Below are 27,537 nucleotides of genomic sequence, written 5' to 3'. Positions count from 1 at the left end.
AGTGTTCTTGCCCAGGCAGCATTTCTACCACTGTTTCGCTGCTTTCTTTGTCTCTTGTCTCGGCTGGGACTAACCTTTGCTGGCTTCTATTCCACCACTCACGTTGCTGCCAAATTACATCCTAAAATACATGTCTGATCATTCCCCTACTTTAAAATCTTCATGAGTTCCTTCTTAGGGCAGGTGTCATCCAAATTCCTTAGCCTGGTTTCGGGATCCTTCACAAGTAGCTCTTGGGCCAATTTTCCAATGTCATCTTACATACTTATATTGAAACGGCTCTGGATTCTTTACACTGCTCTGAGCTATCTGAACTTTTGCCTAGAATCGCTTTACTCTCTGCCTGGCAAATTTATTCCCATCTTGTAAGAGCTATGTCACTAACCTCCCCCCAGCTTTCTGCCACTCCCCAAAGAACAACCTTTATTTTGTCTTCCAGAATAGTTCTGTGAGGGATGGGTACTCTATTCAGCACTCAGGGAGGATCCCGATCAGCAGAGGTGGCTCTGTCATCAGTGTGTGGCACCCAGCCCTGCCTGAGGGTCTTGTAGCCTCTCCTCTCAGCTCTGTCATCACCACCCAAATGCAAACTGCCGTTCTCTCTTGCCTGGCCTATGGCACTACCAGCCTAACGATGTCTCAGCTTCCACTCGTAGTTCCTAACAGTCTCTTTCTTCTCAGGAGCCAGAATAATCCTTTTTGGAAATATGAATCAGATTGTGTGTATAAGCTGTCAAAATCCTTAATTGACTTCCCATTTTTACTTAGAAATATATTCCAGACTCTTCACCATAGCTCCCAAGGCTTCTGCATGATCTGGCCCCTGCCTACCTCTCCAGCTTCTCTCAAACTAATGTTACCCTTTTAGTTTTACAGTGCTCACTGTACTCTACCTGCACTGGTCATCCTCCGTTGATGACACACACACAGTCCCCCTTGCTTCATGGGCCTGCTGTTCCTGTCCATGAGGGTGCATTGCCCTCCCTTTGATGAGGCTTCACTTCCTCAGAGCCCTGTTTCCTGACTGAGGCAGTGCAGAGCCTGGTGTAAAAACTTAGACTTGGGAGCCCATCTGGCAGTTCCCAGTTGCGGGACCTGGGCACACTGTTTTCAGTTTCTTCATCTGTAAAATGAGGAAAATAATGATATCTACCATTAGGGTTCTTGTGTGGGTTACCTGAGGTACTCAGAAGGCTGCTCGGCACATAGTAAATTTACTGCATGTTTGTATTACTTTTTACTTCTATTAACTTTGCTTTCTCCTACTTACTTCAGGGAGCACCTTTTCTTCGTAGCAAAATCATAATCTAATTAATTACTCATTTAGGTATCAGTTTAACGTCCTTCCCCCGACTTCTGGAGCGTAGACATAGTGAAAACGGGGGCATATTTATTTGGCTGATGTTTGTAAACCCAGTACCTAGCACAGCCCAGCACTTAACAGACCACAAAATAGACATTCGGATAAATGTGTTGAGTGGGTAGATGGGTGGGTGAATGAGTAAATAAATGAATAAATGCCAAACATTTTAAGTCAACTTAAATTTGATCCGTAGAAGGTTGGTAAAATAAATTGTGGTTCATTCACAAAATAGAATAGCTTGTAGCTATTAAATTCATATTAAATATGAATAGATCATATAGTAAAAATGTCTACCATTCATTATGAACTAAAAAAAAAAAGGGCTTTTTAGAAGTGGTGCTTCTCTTAGGGCAGTGAGATTATACTTTTTAAATGAGCTGAAAAATGAATATGTGGTTTTTGTTCTTTTCCCCCAGAAAGTACACTGTATATACCCTTGAACTTGTTTTCATTTCACAGTAAGTACTGCCCAGCTGGTTGTTTGCTTCCTTTTGCTGAGATCTCTGGAACAATCCCTCATGGATACAGAGATGTAAGTCGCAGTAACATAGACTTATGTTAACGTTGTGATTTAACTTTATTTTTTTTAAACTCCAGAGTAGGTTGATGTGTACCGATTGTATATCTTTAATCTTATTTTCAAGGAATTATTATTATTACTTTTTTTTGTATTATGTAATGTTTCATTCTTGTGCTACAAGTCTGTTCTTTGTTATCACATCAATAATCCTATATTTACTGAGAATACTGCCTGGGTCAACTCCTTTCTTGAGGAAGCATACGTGTCTTGTTTATAAATTACCCAAAGAAAATTAAATACTAATGTTTTATTTCTCCTTTCTTCAAGTCCTCACCATTGTGCATGGCTGGTGTGCACGCAGGAGTAGTGTCAAACATTTTGGGTGGCCAAATCAGTGTTGTAATTAGTAAAGGTATCCCGTATTATGAGAGTTCTTTGGCTAACAACGTCACATCTGTGGTGTAAGTATATGTGTTATTGACGATAAGCGGGTTGGGCAGGGGTGGGATAGTGACTAGTTAGACCTGAGCAACATCACTGTTAATGGTGTTCATGGAATCACAACGGTGGGGTGAGCACTCCCATCTTTGTGTGCTGATTGTCTGAATATCCTGAAGAATATAGGCCAGGTCTCACTACCTTGGCATGTTCTCAATCAGAAAGGTAGTCATTTAGGAGGATGATTTGTTCTTTCCTGAGTGCTGAAATAGTTTCAAGAGTAAGGGTCTAAAAGTCTGTGGCCAAATTTTTATTTCATTTTAAAGATCAGGAGGCATAAGTGCTCTGTTTCTTACAGCCTGTGTGACCTAGGATGGATTGAGATAACTGAAATACTTTTCAGTATAAATTAAATTTTGACATAAATCAGAAGTAGTAGTGTTACAAATCCTCCTCTAATCCAAAGAGAATATTTGAAGAATGTATTTTTATGGTCACTACAGTGATCAGTTTTATGAAACCGAATAGGCATCACAAGCAAGAAAAGTTGAAACATTAAATAGAAATGTAATACTTGGGATCTGTTTTTATAAATCTTGCCTCTTAGATGGTCTTAGTCCTGTAGGTAATAGTAAGCCTAATTGAAAGCAGGCCAGTTTCTCTTCAGAAGTCCTAGGGCAGTTTTCATTCAGAAGATGAGAGCATAATCCGTGTCCATGACGGTATAATACAGGAGCCAGCAGACTTCTTCTACAAAGGACCAGCTCGCACATATATTGGGCTTTATGTGCCACATGTCCCTGGTCACTTACTCTTTTTCGGTTCATTTAAAGCTTTTTAACCATGCAGAAACCATTTTTGGCTCCTGGCCATACAAAACAGGCCCTGTATGAGCTATCATTTGCCCATCCTTGGTATAGACTTAGCTACCTTTCCATCTCTTGGTTTCTTCTAGATGATTTTACGCAGACTCTTTCATTCCTTTCCCCTCTTCTACCTTTAGAAAGAATTTTTTTCATCAGTTCTCTTCCTTTCATACCTTAAGAAAAAAATAAGGGTGGGTCACACCCATTTGGAATAATGGTTTGAATGTTGTGCTGAAGTCAGGAGCATACACTGATGATTTTATCCCCCCAGGTTCTTTAGAGTCCTTGGTAAACTAGTCACGTGTTCCCCTCCCCCTCCATTCTTCCCACTGCACTTAACTTGCCTGTTACTTTGAAATCCAGATGTGCTGGGTTGCAGCTTAAACTTGTTCTGAGCTGTGCTTATTCCTGTAACAAGTGCAAGTCTCTTATTTGTAGTCAGCTTTTTTTCTGTTCATCCCAGGAAACTTGAGCCTCATTCTCTGAGAGTTACAATGTACTTGCAACAAAAGCAAATGACACATAAAAGTTTGAGGAATCCGTTTATTTCCATGAAAGATAAAGAAAATTAAGTACATATTAAAGGTTACATGGGCATACTTGCACATTTCATGTGTGATACAGGCACTAGATACTTGTAGAGAAAGTTGTTGATGCTGAGATCAGAAGTTGTTATTCTGATTTCAGAAGCTGTTTTGAAAGCAGATTTTTTTTTTTTTTTTTTTTTTTTTTTTTTTGGCTAAGAACAGTATCAGTTGTTTAATGGCCATAGAATATCCTTAGTTCTTTGTATAGTAAAATAAAAACAAAAGAAAAAGTTTTACTAAGACAAATATGGGGAAGTCAATATATGAGTGTCACCAAGAAAAACCTTTCTCTCTTTCAGGGGACACTTATCTACAAGTCTTTTTACATTTAAGACAAGTGGTAAGCCTTTCATGGACTTTGTAACTTACTATAATTGTGTAATTGTTAATATTTTTTAAACACTGTCATGCAGTATGCCAATTGCTGTTTTTTTGCACTTTTTCATATGTCACACTAATACAATGGATGGAATAACTGAAGGTTTTATATTATTGGGAAGTTCCTTAGGAAAGGTGATTTTTTTACTATGTTTGAGGAAATAATTCAACAGAATATATTTATGAGCATCTTTGATTTTTCAGGCACTGTTCTGGTGCTAGTGAAACAAAAGTGAGCAGAATAAACAAAATCCTCCTTTCCTGGTGCTTAAATACTGGTATTGAGAGATTGACAGGAAACAGTGGATAAACAAATTATAAATAAATAATAAATTATAAATAAATTATAAATAACTCTATAATATTATAGAAAATGTAGAAAAGTAAGTCAAGAAAAGAGGATAGGCAGTGCAGGAGGGACTGGTCTGGAGTTTTAAGTGGAGTCAGGGAAGGCCTCGTGGAGAAAGTGACACCTGAGCAAACACCTGAAGGCAGTAGGGAGTGAGTCATCCACTGGTCTGAAGACAGTGTCCCAGGAAGAGGATAATGCATTGCTGCTAAACTAATGGCTATTGCTTGTGAATAAATATGTCCATTTCCTGACAAGACACAAAGACATAGAACCAGGAACATCGCCTACTTTTGAAATTTCTGTATTACAGTGTGTTATTAGCATAGTATATATTAATTACATGTACAATAGAAAGTTTCCAATGAGCACATTTATACAGATTTTGAATTTATATCTGGAAACCACATTACTGTCTCTGTCGTTTCAGGCTGTTACGGCACACTGGGGATGGAATCCGGGGTGATTGCCAATCCGCAGATAACAGCATCGTCTGTGCTGGAGTGGACTGACCACACAGGGCGGGAGAACAGCTGGAAACCTGAGAAAGCCAGGCTGAAGCAACCCGGACCTCCTTGGGCTGCTTTTGCCGCCGATGAGTATCAGTGGTTACAAATAGATCTGAATAAAGAAAAGAAGATAACAGGTTGGGAGACATACTTTTCTAGAATGATTCCTGGTTCTGATTTTATTCAGAAACCTGATAACATCGAAGATTTTCATAGAAAATTAGGTCACTGCAAATGTAATTGTATGGTGTTAAATATTACTGTAGGTGGTTTTATGAAACATGGCAGAGGAGAGGGGTTGGTATTTGATTTTTATTAACTTTGCTTTTTCATTGTAGTAAGATTCTTTTAAGGTACTGTTTCATTTAAGTGATCTTGACATCTCTTATCATCATTAAAAGAAATTTATGTTCAAGGAGTTCATTTTAAGTGTTATAAATAATACTCTTCATGTGCTGAATACAAATTTATTTGGAGCAGTTCATCAGATGGTTAGAATAATTGATTAGAATTGGGTTAAGTAATTTTTGTTAAAGATTTATGTCGATTTGGTTCTGAAAAAAAGAATCGTTTTAATCTGTTCCTTCCCAGGGGGTCGTTGTTACTTGGTAGGTAAGATATATTTTACAGTGATGTGAACACAAGCTGTCAAAACAGAATAGTCCTTTCCTTATGTACACCCATAATTCATGTGTCTCTACAAGGGAACAGAGCCAAAGATTTATTTACTATTATAATGAAACCTGGCCCTTAGAGACGGTAATGTGCTACTGGCAAAAATGTCTGGACAGTACACTTTAGGTATTTGGGCTTCAATGCTGAACAAACTTCAAGGATCAGACCGTGCACACTAATGAAAGCCACTCTGCGTTCTTTAGGCATCGTAACCACTGGCTCCACCATGGTGGAACACAATTACTATGTGTCAGCCTACAGAATTCTATACAGCGATGATGGACAGAGATGGACGGTGTATAGAGAGCCTGGTGTGGAGCAGGATAAGGTAAAATTATCAAGGTTTTATTTTAAAAATGGGCCTTTACCAAAAATCAAGGAAGCTCTCCTGTGTGATGTTAACGTTGGTTATCATTTGGCCTCTGCTTTCTTCTGGTTATTTTACCTTGTGTTGGTTTTTAGCTTTCTTTACTCTTCTAACTGTGGTTAGGAAATTCTTAGTGGTTCCAGGTCCTTTTTAATTATTTTAAGGGTAAGTACTTTCCTGATGTTTTTCGCTACATTTTTAACTCAATTGTTTAGATACTTTATGAAGAAGTTCTAAAAAGGAGGACTGCCTGGCTGGCTCAGTGGTAGAGCATGTGACTCTTGATCTCAGGATCATGAATTCAAACCCCACATTGGGCGTAGAATCTACATGAATGAGTGAATTTGGGCATAGAGCCTACATGAATGACTTTGAGTAAGTAGTGGTAACTTAAAAAAAAAAGAAATCCTAAAAATGAACTTGTAATTTCTTAAGATTTTCTTATTAATCCAAAGAATGATGGAGAGCCTAATTTTGTTCCCAGATTGCTTTTCTGTAGGCCAGGGGGGACAAAAGACAAAAGCTAAAGGCAAAAGTACATTATAGTATAGGATATAGATTTGAAAGTTCATTTCAAGATTACCTCCCCAAATTTTGTCTTAGGAAACTTCTGGTTTTTTTTTTTCCTACCTGAAGAATTTTCTTAACTTCTGTGGTAATTATGAAATTGTTGTTTTAGTTAGTAGACTGTGATAATGCAGAAATGGTCCAGAGCAGATGATAAGGGATGGGGAGTAGGCAGAAGTACTTCTGGCCCGTGATCCACCACAAAGATCTTATAACTGGGCGAATCCTTGTGCTCAAGGAGGGTAGATTTCTTATCACCTAGAATTGAAATTGTAAGCACAATTTTTTTTAGTGAAACTTCCCTGAGTTTAATTTCAACTATATGATGCTGTCAGTTCTCTATCATATGTATGATTTGCTAATATATCTTCAGTTACCACTTTTCTTATCTCTCTAGTCAGAAAACTCCAGGGGCTTCCTATAATCTGTCATATGGATCTAAACTCTTCCGTTGTTATTCAAGGTCATCTTCCCTCTTTTCTGTTTGATATCACATGACCTTCATCTTTGGTGAGGCTCGTATTGTCTTTATACTTATCTTCTTCTGCTTAACCCCAAACTTGGCTACTTTTTACTCTGAGCACATCTGTACTTATTTGTAGAATATTGGTTATACTTGTGGAATATAGTTAATTTTTTGAAATTATAAGAATTATCCATGCTCCTATTATAAAAACATCTAGCACCATTGAATTATATTTCTGAAAAAGACTTTCTTTTTTGCTTCATTTTTGAAAGATAATTTCATTAAGTATAGAAACCTAGGTTGATGTAGTTTTTCCCTCCATTGTTTTCTGGTATGCGTTGTTTCCAGTGAGAATTCCTTTGTTCCTCAATAGGTAATGTGCCTTTTTATTCCTTAGCTGCTTTTAAGATTTTCTTTTTATCATCTGTTTTAAGCAGTTTGATTATGATGTACCTTTGTGTAGTTGTCTTCGTGTTTCTTCTGCTTGGGCTTTTTTGAGCTTCTTGGATCTGTTGGTTATAATTTGCATCAAATTTGGAAAATTGTGGGCCATTTTTTCTCAAATATGTTGCTTCTCTAATTCTAACTACATGAATATTATGACTCTTGCAGATGTCTCACAATTCACTGGTGCTCTACACATTTTTTTTTTTTTTAATCTCCTTGTTCTAGTTTGGAAAATTCTATTGTTTTATCTTCAAGTTCACTAATCTGTTCTGTAACATCTAATCTATTAATCCTGTCCAGTGTATTTTTATCTTCTGTGTTGTATTTTTACCTCAAAATTTTCAGTTTTGGGCTTTTAAAAATTTCTTTCAAGTCTCTCCTGAACATTCTCATGCTTTTTTCCACCTCTAAAACATATGGAGTATATAATAACTCTTTTAATGCCCTTATCTGCTAATTCTGTCTACTAATGTGTCACATGTGGGTCTTTTTTCTTTTTTAAGTGTATTTATTTTGAGAGAGAGTGGGGAGCGGGAGCAAGCAGGGAGGATGCAAGGGAGAGGGAGGGAGAACCCCAAGCAGGCTTCACGCTGTCAGCACAGAGTCTGACGTGGACTTGATCTCACAAACTGTGAGATCAAAATCAAAAGTTGGACCCTTAACTGTGCCACCTAGGTGCTCCCATGTGGGTCTTTTTGTGTTGATGGGTATTATGTAAAATATTTACATGCCTGGTAATTTTTTATTGGTTGCCAGACATTGTGAACTTTTACATTGTTTGGTGCTAGTGTTTTTTATTACTCAAATATTTTTAGCTTTATTCTGGTATGCAGTTAGGTTACTTGGGAATTATTTGGTCTTTTTAAGGTTTACATTTTAGCTTTGTTAGGCAGGACCTGAGCGCTTTTAGTTCAGATTTTTTTTCTACTACAGAGACAATAGTGTTCCAAGTACTCAACCCAAAGTCCCATGTATAAATGAGTTTTCTTCACACTATCTGTTGGTAACATGTGCTGTTCCCAACCCTGAAAAGGACTCCTTTTCAGTGGTTCTTTTCCCATCCACAGATAGTTTCCTTACATGGAACTGAAGATTTAAGGAGAACTCCCTACAGATCCTAGAAGTCTCTCTTTCTCTGCAGTTCTTTTCTCTCCTATACCCTGTCTTGCAAATTCTAGCTGCCTTGGCCTCTCCATCTCTGAGCTTTGTGTTCTCAATTCACTGAGACACGAAGGCTGTCTCCAGACAGTATTGGGGCAACTGAAGGGTTCACCTCGTGTGTTTCTCTTCTCTCAGGGAATATTGCCCTATACTACCTTTTGTCCCATGTTTAAAAACCATTGTTTTATATATTGTATCTGATTTTTTCAGATGTTTAGGTCAAAGAATAAATTTAGTCTCTATTAGTGTCCTGGATAGAAGTAGAAGTCTTTACATTGAATTATATAAAATACCAGTCTCTTGGCTCACTTACATTAGCCCATCTGCTCCCTCATCTACCTCCAACTCCAGAGTAATTGGTATATTCTGTTTTCACACCCTTTCTAAATAAGCATGCACACATGCATCATGAGCACATACAGACTGAGACAGCTTTTGGTTTTCTTTTCAGAAGATGGGAATGTACCTAAAGAACAATAGAATGTGGTCCTTCCTTTCAAAGCCCAGAGCCCCCTGCTGAAAGCTTCAGCTCTGATATGCTGCCAACCCAGTGGTGAGGGTTGAACGAGTCACTGTCCCTTGGCATGGCATCTGCATCAGAGCAAATAACTTCTCAGAGGGGAAGAAGCAAGCCTCAGGCAAGGAGTGCTCCTGGCCCCGGAAATAAACCAGGAGACACACAGGCCACTGGCATAGAAATCCTGATTGGCCGCTGTGTGGGTGGCTCTTCCGGAAATCTGGTGTTAGAAGCTCAGATTCATGGCTCTGAAGTGCCTTGCACATAGGAGGTGCTCATAGTACTAACTTGAAGCCCTTGACCAAGTCCTGGTGAATCACACCTACTCAGAGAATAATAACATCCCCAGCTCTTCTTTCAGCATTGGTTTGTATTACTCTGTCCATATGTATGACATTGTGTCTTATTGTGGTTTTTCAGAGCTTAAAGAAATGATAAAAAGTAGAAGATACTGGCTCATTTTCTGTTTATCATCTAATCACCAAATGAATTTTCAAAATAAATGTTTAACCAGCAAAAAAAAAAAAAAAAAAAAAAGATGGGAATGTATATACAACTTGATAACATGTTGCTTTTGAATAGCTGCCATATTTGTGTGTGGTAATATCCAGTAAAATTTAAGTTCCTTGAGAGTGGGAACTTTGGAGAGAGTGGGAACTTTGACTTCCATTTCCATTTTTATCCTCATGACACCTTACAGACCTCTTTACACACAGGGTCTTATAATAAATGGTCAAAGATCAGACAGAGCAAGTCTTTTTTACTTAGTTTATATAAAATCTTTATCCTTTAAGGTTTTCTATAAAAATGAAACTCCAGTGTGGAGTAAGATCTCAGGGTTAGTTTTTATGTCTAAACTATTGTTCCTGCTCCACTAATACAGTAGACAACAAATAATTGCTTTTATTTCTGAGGAAATAAAGAAGAGAACTGCAGAGAGAGAGAGACTTCTAGGATCTGTCGAGAGTTTCCCCTTAAATCTTCAGTTGCATGTAAAGAAACTATCTGTGGTGGAGACTGTTACAACTTCAGCCCTTGTAGAAAATGAAGGCTATTAACACGTCTTAGAAGTTTAGTCTAATGCTATGTGAACCAGCCAAAATAAAACAGCCATAATATCCAGACATGACTTGATGGAAAAGCTAAACATTTATTTATCTGCTGCAACATGAACTGATAAGATAGAAAGTACTTTGATTTTAGGCAGATACCGATTTAGTAATAGTCTTTAGAAGCTAGCCAGGTGATTTAGCCTGAAGGAGCAAGGACTTTTTGCTTAGTGGAGCCCTGTAATTAAGTCAGAAGACAGAGACTCAAGTCACTGCTCGTATCATTGACTGGTTATGCAGTCCATTTACATTCTGTGAGCTTCAGCTTTCTGAGTTCTGCCTGTTACATCGGGCTGTCATGAAGAACATTTGAGTTAATTAAATGAAAATGCTTTGTAAATAAGAGCTCTTGCAGTGTTCCATACTAGTATTATTTCCTTGAAATGTTTGAGGGAATGGGATAGTCCGTTGAAATAGTATTTTTATCTAAAGACTGTTCATATGATACCTATAATACATTTGTTGCTGTTTACCTAAGATCATTATATTCGTCAGGGAGCAGTGTTTCAGAATCACTTTTCTGGTTCAGATAGCAACACAAGATGAAAATGGTTAATGTGGGAAGTGTCTTTATGTAGTTTATCCAGTAGGTGGAGGTATATAACTTATGTATTCCTTAGTGTGCGTTCACTTTCTCTCTTCTGAAAGAAAAATTATGAAAAGTACACAGTAAAGCATTTCCTCTAAGATATTGTATGTTCACTTATGCTTTACTTTGAAAAGAAAATTAATATATTTAAATAGTTGGTAATTACACTAGAATTACTGATTTATTAATGGAATTAAACTGACTCATTGAAATTAAAGCCCTCTTCCCAAATTGCCAAGTTAACATTTTTGTTATGTTCGAATCATCTTAAAATCATTTTCGTATTCAATGTTTTTATAAGTTTTTGATGAAGAATGTGCAGTTTCTTAATAGTTTGTCCAAATTACAATTCATTTATCTTGTGAGAAATTAATTCTTACTGTCATACCTTACAGATCTCATTTAAGGCCCAGAGCAAAAAAAACCAAAAACATGTTTCAGTGGAACAATTTAACCTTGACCTCTGCTAATGTAAAGTACCATTTTTTTGTTGTTTTTTAAAGATATTTCAAGGAAACAAAGATTATCACCAGGATGTGCGTAATAACTTTTTGCCACCAATTATTGCACGTTTTATTAGAGTGAATCCTACCCAATGGCAGCAGAAAATTGCCATGAAAATTGAACTTCTTGGATGTCGGTTTATTCCTAAAGGTAAAGTGATAGTATGTTTTAAGATATGTTATTTTTACTGGATTCATTTAAAATGGCTTTGCTGTTCTCAGAGAAAATAAGAAACGACAATGTGAGTGTTTAGCTTTTAATTATAATATCTTCTTAAAGAAATTTTACAAAGAAATAATTATTCTATTAAAAACTTAGTATCAGAATGGTTTCAAAGGTTACAGGTGGAAGAAGAGAGAATATCATCGATGAGATAATATAATGTGATTTTTTTCAGGCATAGTCTCAATCTTAATTTTTAATCAGGACTCATGTAGCATAATATACTGTATCACAAACACTGATGATTATAACAGTAAGCTTAGTCCAAGTGCCTTTTCCTCTGAATAAATTAGAAGCGGAAATAACTTCCCTCGCCATTACATAATATTTAAATACTTTGTTTCCTATTGTATCTCCAAAACCTACCAGAATGCCCCCACACAGTGGGCCCTCAAATGTTTCTTAAGTGACTTGAATGAGTAGTATGTCAGACTGTGATGACAATTCTGTAGCTTTAAACATTATTCACCTCCTCCGTTTTCTCCTCGCTAAGGAAATTATTTTAAGAGAATATAATTATCTTAAAAAGTGAGAAATCCTAGTAAGTTTGTACATTTAATGCATAGTATATTTATCCTTCTGACATATTGCTCTCCGAGATTTAAAATCGCTGAGCAGAAATAACTACTCTAGGGAACGTTGAAGACATTTAAATGACTGTTTTTAACTATGACTCTCATAAGCAAAATGTCTCAACTTTTCTGAACCGTTTTTCAAGGTCGTCCTCCAAAACTTACTCAAACTCCACCTCCTAGAAACAGCAATGACCTCAGAAACACCACAACCCCTCCAAAAATAGCCAAAGGTATGCCTGCTTCATGTGTGAGAATGCGGTGGTCCCTGGATTGTGGTATAATTTTCCAAAAACATATTAAAAGCATTGTAAAAGAACTTTGTTTTAATCAAGCTGTTGTAGACAAAAGAATAAAGAGTATTTGAAACTTTTTTCAAGGTCGAGCCCCCAAATTTACTCAACCACTACAGCCTCGTAGTAGCAATGAGTTTCCTGCACAGACGGAGCAAACAACTGCCACTCCTGATATCCGAAACACCACCGTGACTCCGAATGTAACCAAAGGTACCAGGCCCCCACATTAGCACCCGTTACGTGGGTCGTGTTTTATTTTGCTTGTAATTTCAATTTTCAGAAACACGTCTGGTTTTTAAACCTTCAGCTTCTTTTCCTCTTGTGTTTTTTAAGAAGAGCCAAAAATGTTTACTCCTTACCTTAGAGAAGAGACTGATTGCATCGCTCTGATTTCTCTTCTCCAGTGCCATGTAGAATTGTTCTTTAAATATTTAGAGATGGCTGCTATATTCTGGGTCTTCTCTTGTGATTTTTTTCCCCACCACAGCCAAACACAAGTAGTCTCTATTTATAAAAATAACTAAAACCATTGCAGGAAACAAACGTTTTTTCTTCCTCTCGTTATATATTAATTTGTTGGAGAGAAAATTTGGTGGCAAAAAGGGAAGGGGGGGTGAAAAATAAGTTTTGGTGAAAACTAACACTTTTTAAAAAGTACTGTGAGTTAACATGTTCATTAAAAAACTTTGGTCTCTGTTTTTAAAATGTTTACCATCAGTTTTTTCTGGTTGTAAATATAAATGTAGTAGGATTTACTTTCAGGTTTTATGAATGATAAATAAGGTATTAACATGTATGAAACATAGTACTTTGATTTTACTAGTTGTTGAAAAACAAAATTTCAGTTGGACTCAGAAAAAACCATCAGTGTCAGAGGAATTAATTTCGCTGTTGGCAGATAAAGCATTTTCAGGACCATGCAGAGACGAGGAGGAAGTAATTCATTCCAACTAACTTGTGCCACACAGAACTTTATTCATTCTCTGAAAATTTGCCCGATGCAGATAACTTTCTCCCAGCTTTCCACATGTCACTTTCTTTCAATTCTTCTAAGGTATTTTCTAAACAGACCATTTTCTTTCTCATGCTGCTGGAAAAGCTGAAGAGAAGCAAGACTTCTTAGAGACGAGATCTCAGTGTCCCACAAAGCTTCTTACCAGTCTGCAGAAGAAATCTGTTTGGGCAGAATTCCAGGCCACATGCCTGGATGGAAGAACAGCCATTTAAAGTATTGCTCGTCTTAAAATCTGATTATAGAATCTTAAAATCTCAAGACTGAAAGTATCCTTAAAGCATTTTCTTCCAGAGCTAGGATTCTTCAAAAGAATAAAAGAATGTAGAGGTCTTTCCAGTTAAAGATTCCTTGTCTCCTTTTCTGTGGGATGGTACTGTGTAGATGTTTTATTATTTTGTGAACCTAAGCAGATTTTTTAAACCTCTGATTAAATCGACCTGTATCCACCTGAACCTGATGGTTCTCTCTCCAGTTATACATTTTTAGGGATAAAGCACATTTATTTTTCTGAATTTTTAGTGCTTTCTAGCCTGAGTGATGATGCCTGTTTTATGCATTTCTTTTCCATTTTTACATCCAGGCTGAGAGTGATGCTGGAGAAAATCGTATCATGATCAGATTTGTGCCCCTGTGTCTTCCTGAATCCTCCCTCCGGGGGGCCCTCAGCACCAGCCCATGGTCATTTTGTTTCTCTGGTTAGCTCTTTCTGTTCTCAACAGTCGCTTTTCCATATTTTTCAAACCCTTGACCCAGAGATTCTTTAGTTACTCTTAGTTACCTCTTCAACTTTATGAAGAAAGTAGAAGCAATTAGAAGGACGCTCCCGATCTGTGGAGCCTGCAAACTCACCTGTACCCTCTTTCCGCTGCGTTGAAGAACGAAGTTCCTAGTCCTGCCCAGGGCTGATCCACCTCTGCCCTCAGAGGCCTCAGGTTATGCGTTATCCTCTCCTTCTCCTGTATCAGCAGCCTCTTTTTCTCTTTTGGCTACATTTATAAGGGTACAATAGATGCTGTGGGTCAGGCCCAACACAGTGTCTGGTGCTTAGCCCCCAGCAGGCATCAGCAGTTGCCAGGACAGGGTTGCCAGATTAGGGAAGAAACTGATGGCTCAAATGACCTGAGGTGGACCATTTTCTGTATCTGGGCCCAGACTTCCTTATCTGTGGAGGGAGATAAGGGGATTAAATGATCTCCTGGTCCCTGCAGGCTCAAGCATTGTCACTTTCTGCCCTGTTGATGCACATTGGCTTTTTTTATACATAACACTACGTTGTTGCTTTCCCCTGTCTATAAATATTTTCCCCGTCATGTTGCAATATCATTTCCAATTGCTGGATAATATTTTACTATGAGGACACCATGATGTATTTATTCCCTTTCATTGTTGAGCATTTGGATTATTTCCAGTTTTTCATTCTTTTGCAGATACAGAAACAGACCATCTTAAAAGTGCATCTTTGAATGTTGTCTTAATTTTTTTTCTAAGAATAAATTCTAGACATGGAATTGCTAAGTAATTGATTTTTATACGTATTGCCCCAAAATGATCCAGAAAGTATCAATTTAAAGTCCCATAAAAATAACTGTTTCCTAATAACCTTTCCTAGCAATTATTGTTATAAATATTTGCCAATTCGATAAACAGAAATGGCATCTCATTCTTGCTTAAACTTCTGTTTCTGTGATTACTAGTAATGCTAACATGTTGAATGGTCACTTGTGTTTTTTCATTGTATTGCTCAATCATCTCTGATTTTTCTATTGTTTGTTTTTGACTTGGATGTTCTGTAATATATAAATGATAGTAATCCTTTACCACATATTCAGAAAGATATTTTCTGAGTTTTTTATTTGCCTTTCAGTTTGTCTTGGTGATTTAAAAAGTCACAATGAAAAATTTTAAGCGTGTACAAAGGTGAAGCAAATAGTGTGAGAGACTTCCACGTGTCTGTGAAGGCTTCTGCCATTACCAACACTTGCCCGGCCTCATTTCATAAATATTGTGAACGGTAGCTTTTGAGACACAAAAGCTTTAAGGGATGACCTGGGGAACCTTCCCGCTTTCCCTTCCCTAGTCTGCCTTTGATGTGTTTGCAGATGTCGCCTTGGCTGCGGTCCTGGTGCCGGTGCTCGTCATGGTGCTCAGCACCCTTATCCTCACGGTGGTGTGTGCCTGGCATTGGAGGAGCAGGTCAGTACGTAGCTAGCTCCCCTGACGGGGCCTCGGAGGGTTGTTTCCAAATGTGAAGTATACACTAAATCTAGAAGATAAACTACCGTTCACCTTTTTGAGAAGGAAAGGTAAGGTAGTTATTAAGGTAAAAATACATTTGTTTCTCCTTTTCATAAAACACGAGTATGTTCAATTGCACAGTCATTTACTGCGCATCTTTATTATAGCAAAATCTGCTTTACATGCTGGAATATACACATGTGTAAGAACAGCCTGACACACAGTAGGTGCTTAGTAATATCTCCTGAAAGAAAGAGACACCGTTCCTGTGTCCCAGGTGTTAGGCAGGGCTAACTTACAGAATAAAGAACTGGCACATGCCTTGAGGGGTTATTATGAAGGGCCGGAGACACAGGTGTGAGAACTGGGAGAGCTACCTGAAGTCTTCCCTGCGGGGAAGAGTGAGCCTCAAGTTTGTTTTGCCGTAAAGAGACCGCTGGATGTGCCCAGATGGAGGAAGGTAGGGAACAGCCCAGACTGTGTGCTTGAGCGAAGGCACAGAGTTGTGGAGTCCAGGCGGGATAGCCAGTCCTCACGTGCAGGCTTGGCACGGGAGAGCACCGAGGAGGAACTGTGGAGGTGCGGCCTGGGGCTGGATTGGGGACGGGAGCTTCGGGGAGACAAATTCAGGTCTCAGTCTGTGGATGAGGATGTCATCGAGGAGGGTGAAGCACATAGGTGAGATTATCAGATGATGCGCAACTGGCTGCTACGGAAGGAGGAGGGACTCGGGATGATCCGAGGTTTCAGGCTTGTGCGCTTGGACCAGTAGGGATGTCATGAGTGGAAAGGACAGGAGGGACAGGTTTGGTGGAGCAAGAGAATGACTTCATTTGTTCGTTAAGCAAATATTTGAGCTCTTGCCGTGTGCTAAGTTTTGACCGCTGGGAGTCGAGTGGTGAGCCCCAGAGTTTACGGGATGGAGAAGATAACGATGCAGAAACGGTCAGCAATAGTACTGACCACACAGCGTATGCCATGGGAGGAAGTTGAAGAAGCAGGTGGTCCTGGACTCATGGTTTTAAGAAGTCTGTCTGAGCAGAGACCCAACAAGTTATTATGAGGGAATCAGGGAAAGGAAGAGCAAGGGCTTTAGGGAAGTCCAGGGAAGAAAGTTCACAGTGCTCTTAGGGAACTGGACAGAAGCAACAGTAACAGTGAGAACAGCAGCAACAGCTAGCTTTTATAGAAAATTAAAGCTGGTTTTAGGCATTATTTTAAGTGCTTTACATGTTTTAACTCCTTAATCCTCAAAACGACCAATGAAGCAGGTACTGTTATAAATCCCATTTTACAGAAGAAGAAAGTGAGACAGAGCATGAATAACTTGTCCGAGGTCACCCGGTGTATATGCAGCAGAGTGGAGTTTGGGCCCCGACAGCACAGAGCCCACACTCTGAACCACCTCTGCCCCTGGACATATTATCAGGCAGTCAATTCCCGTCCCCAAGGGTTAAAGCAGGGTAAGGATTGGGAATCAGGTTTTCGGGGAGGCGGCAGTCAAGTCCTGAGATCAGCGGGCACATAAGGACCCTACGGATGTTCAGATTCTCAAGAAACAGATGCTTGTTCAGGACCAAAGGTCTGAGCTACAGAACTGAAGTTATTTCTAAGAATGTGGTTGAAATTGCTAATGACTGACTTCATGAGGAGTAAAAGAGATTCATGAAGGGGATGTGGAAAATAGCCAGGAGGAGAATAATAATAAACTCAGCTGCAACCTACTGAACCCTTAACTCATGGTAAGCACCCCTGTTCTAAGCGCTTAACATGTAATAAATAACCTGAGGCTTTGCCACTTTAGATTATTATAAAATCTTTTCTAGCACAGCCTTTGCCTAGTAGTCAGACTTAATTTGTTGTCTTAGCTATATAAGGTATCTGACTTCCATTTAGAAAAGATTATTGGTTTCCTTTTACTTTTTAGTCTTAGGTTGATTACAGGATTTTCAAGAAGAAAACTAATTATTAAGCCAGCCCTTTATTGTTTACTTTGCACTTCAGTTTTTAATTAACAGCTTTAGTGCCTACCACCTCTTCCACAAATTTTACATTATATTTTTAAAAAAATGACATGTTTTAAATAATAGCCAGACTTTAAAGTGAGGAAGATTTTAACATCTCTAATACAAATAAAGTCTTATCCTGGAGAAGAATGTTTTCAAGTAAGAAAAGCACACAGCTTGGGCTCTTTGAGAAAGCCACATTTGTGTCTTGAGCAAATCACATAACTGTCTTGTCCTCATTATACACTAGAATAATTTCTGCATTTTCTTTAGCTTGCAGGGTGTTAATTTTAATTAGATTTACATTCTTGAATCAGAACACTTCCTTTTAAGGCTCTTTGTAGATAGTAATTTTTTTTTTTTAACATTTATTCATTTTTGAGAGAGCGAGACAGCATGAGCAGGGAAGGGGCAGAGGGAGAGGGAGACAAGAATCCAAAGCAGGCTCCAGGCTCTGAGCTGTCAGCACAGAGCCCAATGCGGGGCTTGAACTCACGAACCACAAGATCGTGACCTGAGCCAAAGTCGGACGCTCAACCAACTGAGCCACCCAGGCATCCCTATAGATAGTAATTCTTAACGGGGAGGAGGGAGATTTCTCCTGGGGAAGATATGTCTGAATTCTGAAGGGTGGACTAGGGAGAATCTTCATTGCATGTGTGGCTTTTGCCCCCCCCCCAGGCATGGAGCATCCTGTTCTCCCATTTATCACTGTTTAAGATAGCACTGACATAAACTGGGATGCTTATATAGGACACTATAAACTCCTTGGGAACAAAAGACCACGGAAGGAAAACAGATAGTTGGAAAAAATAACAATGCAGAAGCAAATGTGGGGATGTTTCTTTCTATGAACTTTGTGAATCAATTGATTTATAAAGTTTGTATTGGAAACCAAAATACACCTAACGTAATTTTCCCACACAACCCACATCATCCCGAAGTCTTTAGTTTGACTCTTATCATCTGCGGACTCAGCTTTTCCATTTCATTCACCCCTTGAGTGGGAAATACCTTGGGTAACAAAATAACTATCTCAGGAGATAGTTGTTTAAAATTTATTGAGAGTCCAATTTATGAGCCAGCAGTGGCGACTTTGAAAGGCAAATGAAATAGAGGATTCCCCCAGGTAGATTAGTAGATGGAAATGTATACTCCTAATTATTAACTTTAGTGTTTATCCTGCAGATTCAGAGCTGTCTTACTAGTGACTTCACTCTATTTGCTAACATGTTGTCTCTGTATTTTTCCAGAAAGAAAAAAACTGAAGGCACCTATGACTTACCTTACTGGGATCGGGCAGGTAACTCAGACTTTGCATCTCCTTCCATCAGAAGGAACTCCCACCTCCCTAGGTGGCAGTAGTAAAAGAGGAAAGTTCTTTTCAGGCCCACATAAACTCCCCAGCACTTGTTAGAAAAATGGTGTTCCTCTAACATTCTGATCATTTTTACTCTTCTGTGCAATCTCTTGTAGTCAATAAGTAACAGAATGAAAAGTAAGAATTTCCCATAGCATGCACTCTCTTCCTTTTTTCTGGACAACCTGATTTGCCCCATGTGTCTGTTTTTTTGAGAAGACCAGCTTTCTTTGGGGCCTGTGTGAACACTGTGTGAAAGACTGGTCTTGGTAACATGGTGTGTGTTTGTCCCTCTGCTGTGGGTATTTCCCAGGCGGAGTCTCGCGGTTTCAGAATCGTGAGGTCTGCCATCTCTGCCATGATGAGGTGCCATTTTCTTAATTCCTTCTGTGTGTGGCAGATTCCTGGAGGTAACACCAGAGGTCCCCTAAGGCTCTCCCCCCTTTCCAGTCTCACTATGGGAACAACTGTTAGAAGCCAAAAGAGTTCACTGCTGTGACTAAGGTAGAAAAGAGCAGTGGTAGGGGCAGATCCTGTGTTGCTAACACCCCAAGGCAGATCTTGGGAAGTATTTTTTCAGAAAAACTTACCGAAAAACCACCCTACAATAGGCACATTATATCTGGCTGCAATTTAATAGCAATGATTTGCTTCTGTATATGCTTTGAATAGAAATTTCTACCATGTTCTGCTTTGCATTAGATACTCTATCAAAAAAAAAAAATTTAAGGAATTTCTTTGAACAAGAACAAACTAAACCAAAAGCTACCAGAAGGAAGGAATAATAAAGATTAGAGAAACAAAATAGAGAATGGAAAAGAGAAAATCAGTGAAACTAAATGTTAGTTCTTCAAAAAGATCAATACAATTGACAAACTTTTAGTCAGATGGAATAAGAAAAGAGTCAAACTACTAAAATCTGAAATGCAGGTAGAGACATCACTTCCAATTCTACAGAAATAAAAAGGATTATAAGAATACTATGAACAATTGTATGCCAAAAAATTGCATAACCTAGATGAAATGGACAAATTTCCAGAAATACAAAATCTACCAAGACTCACAAAGAAATAGAAGAGATTGAGTCAATAACCAAAAATCTCTCAAAAAAGAAAAATCCTACCAAAGATCACACACACACACACACACACACACACACACGCATGCACTCATGCACACAAAGCTATTAGCACCAATAACTGAGTAGAGTAGCAGGATATACTATACTAAATATACTAAAGGATATACTGAAATCAGTTGCATTTCTATATATAAACAATAATCTGAAAAGGAAATTCTAAAAAGTTTCATTTACAAAATAACATCAAAAAGAATAAAATACTTGGGAGTTAATTTAACCAAGGAAGTGAAAGACTTGTGTAATGCAAATGATAAAACATTTCTAAAGAAATTTGAGAAGACATAAATAAATGGAAACATACCCAGTGTTCATGGATTGAAAATTTAATACTGTTAACATGTCAATACTAACCAAAGCCATCTATAGATTCATTGGCAATCCCTGTCAAAATCCCTATGACATTTTTTGTACAAATAGAAAAATCCATTCAGAAATTCCAATGGAATTTCAAGGGACTCTGAATAGCCAAGACAGTCTTGAAAAAGAATAAAACTGGAAGATTCACACGTTCTGATTTCAAAACAGTGTGGTATTGGCATAAACACACACATACACAACAGTGGAGTGGAGTGGAGAGCCCAGAGATAAACTGTCACAAATCTGGACAAGTGATTTTTGGCAAGGATGCCAAGACCACTAGGGTAATGACAAATGGTGCTGGGAACATTGAATGTTAACATATGAAAGAATGAAGTTGGGCTCCTGATTGACACCATTTGTAAAAATTAAATGAAACACCAAGACATAATATCTTAAACAATAAAATTGATAGAAAAAAACACAGGACAAAAACTTGATGACAATGGACTTGGTATGATTTCTTAGCCATGTCACCAATGCACAAATAACAAAAGAAGAAATAGATTGGACTTCGTGGAAATTTAAAAATTTTGTGCATCAAAATATACTATCCGTAGAGTAAAAAGGCAACACGCAGAATGGGAGAAAATATTTGCAAACCATGTATCTGCTAAAGGATTAATATCCAGAATAGAGAACTTCTAAAACTCAACACCAACAGCAAAATTCAAAAATAGGCAAATGACTTGAATAGACATCTCTCCAAAGAATATATATAGATGGCCAATAAGCACATGAAAAGATGCTCAACATTGCTAATCTTTAGGGAAAACTATGAGATTACATCTCACACCCATTAGGATGTCTCCTGCCAAAAAACTGAAACTGGTGCACTGTGGTTGGAATTATAAAATGGTTCGGGCGCTGTGGAAAACACTATGGCAATTCCTCATAAAATGAAAAGTAATTAACAATATGACCCACTGCTCCACTTCCAGGTATGCCGGAATTAAAGAATTAGAGGCAGGGTCTCAAAGACCTGATTGTACATCTGTTTTTATAGCAGTTATTCACAACAGTTAAAACATGGAAGCAACCCAAGTGTCCTATCAGCTGATGAGTGGAAAAGTGAAATGTGTATACAAGCAGTGGAATATAATTTCTCCTTAAAAATGATTTTCTGCAATATGCTAGAAGATGGGTGGCTCTTGAGGGCATTATGCTACGTGAAATAAGCCAGATACAAAAAGACAAATACTGTATGATTCCACTTAGATGAAGTACTTAAAGGAGTCAAAATCATAGAGACAGAAAATAGAATGGTGGTTGCCAGGGACCAGGGGGGATGGAGAATGGGAATGGGGAGTTACTGTTTCATGGAGATACGGTTGTAGTTTTTACAAGATTTAAAGTTATGATAGAGATAGATGGTGGTGATAGTTGCACAAGAGTGTGAATGTATTTAAAACCAACTGACCCACACTTAAAAATGGTTAAGACGGTAAATTTTATGTAATACGTATTTTACCACGACCACCACAACAAAAAGATTGAACATAGAGGCTAGTTTGTGTAGATGTGCTACAAAAATGGCTTAAATGCAACAGGATTGCTTCCGTAAACAGTATCATCCGTTCAGAGGCAGGTTTTTATTTAATGGTCTTTATTGCTTACAATCACAATGAAGGTTGGTGGAAAGGAATGAAGCAGTTTCTCCCTGCCAAATCAGTGGAACATGAAGAAACCCCAGTTCGCTACAGCAGCAGCGAAGTTAATCATTTGAGTCCAAGAGAAGTCACCACAGTGCTGCAGACGGACTCTGCAGGTAACTGCTTGCAGCCTTCGCCACAGAGTCAGGGAAGACGCTGCTCTGCTTAGCTGGAAAGTGCTTTGGGATTTATAGTATCTTTTATCTTTCTCATATGTAAGAGATGAGCTCTTTTATTGAGGTAGAACTACTTTTTAATTTTTTTTTTTAATATTTACTTTTGAGAAAGAGAGGAAGAGCATGAGGCAGGGAGGGGCAGAGAGAAAGAGAGACAGGATCCAAAGCAGGCTCCAGGCTCTAAGCTCTCTGCCCAGAGCCCAACGGGGCTCAAACTCACAAACCCCGCAAGATCATGACCTGAGCCAAAGTTGGACGCCTAACCCGCTGAGTCAGCCAGGAGCCCCTAGAACTGCTTTTTAAAAAGGTGACCTTGAGAGAATCATTTCTGTGCCTTAGCTGTGAGCATCCGTTTCTACAAGCTCTGGGCATGTTACCTGTTTACCTGGAGTTTTATTTGAGTATTAAGAGCAGGAAGGACATAGCGAGCCTTACAGTATTTATTCTGTTAACATTTATTTATTTTTCTTTTTAAAAAAGTTTTTTATATTTATTTTTGAGAGAGAGAGCAAGCCAGCAGGGGAGGGGCAAATAGAGGGAGACAGGATCTGAAGCAGGCTGTACACACACTGACAGCAGAGAGCCCGATCTGGGGCTGGATCTCATAAACCTGAGATCATGACCTGAGCCAAAGTCAGATGCTTAACCACCTGAGCCACCCAGGCGCCCCGTATTTTAAACAGTGTCATATTTGAAAATATTACTCTAATAATGGAGTGGGTTTTTTTTTTTTTTCACCAGTGAAATACTGTCTATAAACCTGAAGAGCATATACAGTTTGGTAAAATTTCATGATTGAAGCTCTGTGGCATGTTAACTTCTTTTGAAATATAACATGTTTAATATTAATTTTTGAAGTTCTTGTAGAGAAATCCATAGGCCCGTGTTGATAATGAAGAAAGTGCCCTAAAGAAGTGTTTGTTTTTGGTGTAAGACTACTGCTGCCCCCCTAAATTGAACGATCCCTGTATGAATGAGGTGACTTTTCTCTGGTTTGTTCTGTGATACCCCAGAGTATGCACAGCCACTGGTGGGAGGAATTGTTGGCACCCTTCATCAGAGATCTACCTTTAAACCAGAAGAAGGAAAAGAAGCGAGTTATGCTGACTTAGATCCTTACAACTCCCCGATGCAAGAAGTTTACCACGCCTATGCTGAACCACTGCCAATTACTGGGCCCGAATATGCAACCCCCATCATCATGGATATGTCTGGACACCCCACGGCTTCAGTGGGGCTGACCTCAACGTCTACTTTCAAAGCTGCAGGGAACCAAGCTCCCCCAGTAGTAGGAGCATATAACACTCTCCTCTCCAGGACTGACAGCTGCTCCTCCGCCCGCGCCCAGTATGACACCCCAAAAGGTGGGAAGCCAGGTCCAAGTGCCCCAGACGAACTGGTGTACCAGGTGCCACAGAGCACCCAGGAGGGATCAGGAGCCGGGAGGGATGGTGAATGTGATGTTTTTAAAGAAATTCTTTGAAGGTAATGCTGCTTTTCATAAAGCATCGTTTTAAAGCACATGGCCTTTTTTGTGTGTTAGTGGTAGTAATATATAGAATGTATTACGTATCTGTCACAGATGTGGTTGGGAAAATGTGATGACCGAGGTACAGGGAACTACTAATCTTGCCATCTTGCTTTAAAAGTGTTATTGTGGCAGTTACTGCTTGCCTGTTAAATTTCAAACATCCTCTTTGTTACTACTGTAAAACACTATTTTTAATACAGAAAAAGCTCCCTACTATGCACTTCAAAGAAATTTAAGAATCACTGAGAGTATTTATTACCAATGCTGCAGGTACATTGATGAACTCAAGAGATGGCTGTGTAAGCCGGACTGGCAATAACGCACGGTACTGTTCTTGAAATGTCTAATGGCTTGAAATTTTGCTTTGTGAAAGGTGGGTACTATCAGGATTTCTTTGTTCTATTTCTATATACCTTACGGTTTTTTTGTGGGTTTTTTTCCAAAAATTAGTGATATAATCATTGTTTTGATGGTAGTCGTACACTCCTCTTTCCTTTGAAGGATCTATAGGTGGGAAACTGACTTGTAATGGGCAAGGTGATTGATTCTTCACCTTCTGACACCTCAAGAGCTTTAACATTTCATGGTACGTGAGCTGGTTTCAGCCCTGCTTGCTCTGTCTGGGGCCAGCCCTATTCTCGTGTTTTAAAATGTTTGAGTTATTTTAGCGAGTGATGCTTGTTTCATCAACCTCATGAATCCTCTAATTTTACACAGCTGTAACAGATTCTCTCCCTCCCTCCAAATTTATCTGCAAAGGGCGAGTTGTGAAAACTTAAGAGCGTCTAAGTGAACACCGTAAACGTGACCCCCTTATATTTATTTACCACACTGAAAGGCAAAAATCCTTTCTCAGAAAGGATTTACCTTAAAAAAACAAAAACAATTTGCCCTCTTTGATTTAATATACAGGGATTTTTCTTTGAATCCAAAGGTATTTGGGAGTCAGTATTTTTAATGATCCACAGCAAAATATTGAAAGAAATATAAAGCCCACATGGATTCCTCAGCTGTGTGTGACTGTGCCCTCATCTGTATGGGGGAAGGTGTGAACAGTCCTTTCCAGCATACCCAGGGAACACAGGCTCTGGCATCCGAGCCAGCAAATATTACAGCTTGTTTGTGAAATTTCCAGGCAATTTCTTTGTCACCATTTGCCCAGGAGTAGTTTTAGATGGGTGAAATGAAAAGCATCTGTAATTTACCAGCCTCTAGTGTAAGAACCTTTCAAAGTCTTTGGCAAAAGAAGCTGGCCCTCAGGTTAAAACCTAATTTGGCATCTCTGCTTCTATAAATCCCAGTGTGTAGACTTAATCTTGACATGTAATTTCCCATCAGGATCTAGACCTTTCTTTTGGCTCGTGCCACCAGATTGTTTCCAGAATTTGCTAGAGTTGAGGACCGTGTTCATTCTGCTTGCTTCCTGAGGTAGATGAGTATTCTAAAGCATTGCTTCAAAAATCCAACTACGCTGCAGCCTCTCTGCCCTCTGGTCTTATGATTTCTGTTGGTGTCATTTGCTTTTCCAGACAACTTTGCATAATTTCATTCATTGAAAAAAACCAGTTCATATTGTTTCAAATATTTTGAAACAAAAAGCACAGATGTTGAACTTTTTATTAAGACACAAATGTGTAAAGCACATGTATTACTGCAGTTATCCCCTTTCAGGGGGGGAAAGAGTAAACCAATTTATTTTTTATTCACCCAATCATAGGCCTGTTCTAGAAGCTTTAAGAGAAACTTTCATCTTCCCAAAGATGCTTGTTCTTTTTATTTAATGTCGTATAAGGGATTTTCCCACAGAACTTTTGAGAGGCAAATGTTTTCTTAAATGATGCATGTTTTTTTGCCACTGTGCTGTGCTTGAACTACCAGTGATTTTTACAAAAGTTTTTACTGCTTTTATAAATATATTTTACTTTTCAAATGAAGAGCTGAGCCTGATTCAAAGAGTTCTGATATTGTACTTTGAGTTCGTTTGTTTTCACATTAGAGTTTTGCTTTTGGGTTTTGTAACCCCATTTCTATGTCTGATACCTATCTATACAGCTTTGGAGACAATCAAGTAACAACTGAAAATGTGAAAGTAACCTTTTTTTTGTTTTTTCAAAATTCCCTTGAATTTTTATTCTTTGCTTGAAACATTTAAAAAAGACGCGTAAGTCACTCTGTTTTTTTGGATGAATTTTTTTCCTGTTAGCACAATTGTCAGACAATGGTACAGCACGTGTGGCCCTTCCAGGTTTCCTAAAATCACACTGACTTCTGACACATGGTCTTCGGAACCAGCACTGTTCAAGATATTGTGAATGCTGATTTGTATTGTATTAAAAGCTGTAACACTAAATAGATCCTCTTGTATATGCGGGGTCTAGTTCAGTTATTTAAATTCATGTTTCACTATTTGCACTTTGCATTGAATGGGTTTATCCGCTGATGAAGTGGTTTGTGTAGAGAATTTATACAGCAGTTGGAATTACGGTGTCATGTATACTCTTGCCCTCCGATGCCCCAGCAGAAAATGCACTCATCTAAACATGAATGTGGCCATAATTCTTTGGAAACTGAGAAAGCTTGGAACTTCCTTGCCTTGGCTCCACCTGGTCACCTGGAGAGTGAAAGGGCTATGGAAACGCCATGTCAGACGATAAGACGCATTGTGGGCCAAAAACTTGTCACACTCTTTTAAGAGAAATCAATTAAGCTCTACCTTTAAAAAATTGCCTATTAGTTCTGCCTTTCTGTTCTGAACTTGAAGTCCCTAAACTGCAAAATCAATTAAGAGTTGGATGGTTATTAAAATACTTTCAACTGTGGCACCAATTCTTACTTGCTCCAATTTGTGACTAGTTTCTTTTTTTTTTTTTTTTTTGCACTGGGAAAGGTAGAAACCAAACAGAATACTGAAATACATATTGGAAAATAAAAATGGTTTGTCAGTGATTCTCCCAGAATGTACTTTTCTTACCTCGGCATGTACTGTAGTCACTCAGTATTTGTATATGTTGCTAGGATTTAGATTGTATAAATAGTGAAATTTTAATGTGTTCTTGTGTTTTTAATAAATTGTATATATATGTGTCTTGCTGAGAATTTTCTTCCTTGAGGTTTGTAGCCTTTTCTCATACCACAAAAAATGCCAGATCCCTCAATTTTAGCATCAGACTGTACTGCCTGCCATTATTTTAGTCCGTACAGTAACATTTGAAAATGCTACCGGTGGTTTTTTACTTTCACTAGAGCCAGCACCATCCTTTTTTGAAGCCTAAATTAGTTTGCAAACTACGGCTCTGTGGTATGAGGAACAGGTCACACTAATACCCGTCTTTTCCACCTCAGAGTGTCCTCCCCCCTTATACTCCTCTTAGGTATTTACTCCTGTCCCCTCTAACAGTTCACCCTTGACAGACTCCAGAGAGGGTGGTCTCCATCGTCTCCCAGTGGTAATTCTTGTTCAAGACAGCCGTTCTTTCAACTCTTTCCCCTCCTGAGAACTTTTAATTCCAGCCCTCCTGTAACTTCTTTTTCCCTCACCCCCATACCCTTCCCTCCCCAAAAC

At 38.6% G+C, this 27,537-nt stretch overlaps 2 protein-coding genes across 3 annotated transcripts in view; one reads left to right on the top strand and one right to left on the bottom strand.

Annotated features, from left to right (window-relative positions):
- Positions 1-27,061, top strand: part of DCBLD2 (discoidin, CUB and LCCL domain containing 2) — a 90,089-nt gene extending 63,028 nt beyond the window's left edge. Inside the window, exons 5-16 of the mRNA XM_042903215.1 lie at positions 1,823-1,895; positions 2,211-2,344; positions 4,074-4,114; positions 4,932-5,147; positions 5,889-6,013; positions 11,412-11,562; positions 12,353-12,439; positions 12,587-12,712; positions 15,617-15,710; positions 19,012-19,061; positions 22,247-22,384; positions 23,458-27,061. Of these exons, the coding sequence (XP_042759149.1) occupies positions 1,823-1,895; positions 2,211-2,344; positions 4,074-4,114; positions 4,932-5,147; positions 5,889-6,013; positions 11,412-11,562; positions 12,353-12,439; positions 12,587-12,712; positions 15,617-15,710; positions 19,012-19,061; positions 22,247-22,384; positions 23,458-23,927 (1,705 nt within the window). The 3' untranslated portion in view covers positions 23,928-27,061. The remainder of the gene's footprint in view (positions 1-1,822; positions 1,896-2,210; positions 2,345-4,073; positions 4,115-4,931; positions 5,148-5,888; positions 6,014-11,411; positions 11,563-12,352; positions 12,440-12,586; positions 12,713-15,616; positions 15,711-19,011; positions 19,062-22,246; positions 22,385-23,457) is intronic.
- ST3GAL6 (ST3 beta-galactoside alpha-2,3-sialyltransferase 6) overlaps positions 13,630-27,537 on the bottom strand; it is a 54,494-nt gene continuing 40,586 nt past the window's right edge. Inside the window, exons 11-12 of one of the 2 annotated variants that reach the window (XM_042903217.1) lie at positions 14,367-14,503; positions 13,630-13,705 (exon numbers count right to left, since the gene is read on the bottom strand). The gene's annotated coding sequence lies outside the window, so the exon portion shown is untranslated. Of the gene's footprint in view, positions 13,706-14,366; positions 14,504-14,594; positions 14,680-27,537 lie in introns of those variants that run through there. The other variant, XM_042903216.1, reaches the window with a different exon arrangement.

The sequence above is a fragment of the Panthera leo genome, chromosome C2 (assembly GCF_018350215.1).
Source record: "Panthera leo isolate Ple1 chromosome C2, P.leo_Ple1_pat1.1, whole genome shotgun sequence".
Lineage (NCBI taxonomy): Eukaryota > Metazoa > Chordata > Mammalia > Carnivora > Felidae > Panthera > Panthera leo.
The sequence above is the reverse complement of the archived record's forward strand: the minus strand, read 5'-3'. Positions and strand labels throughout refer to the sequence as shown.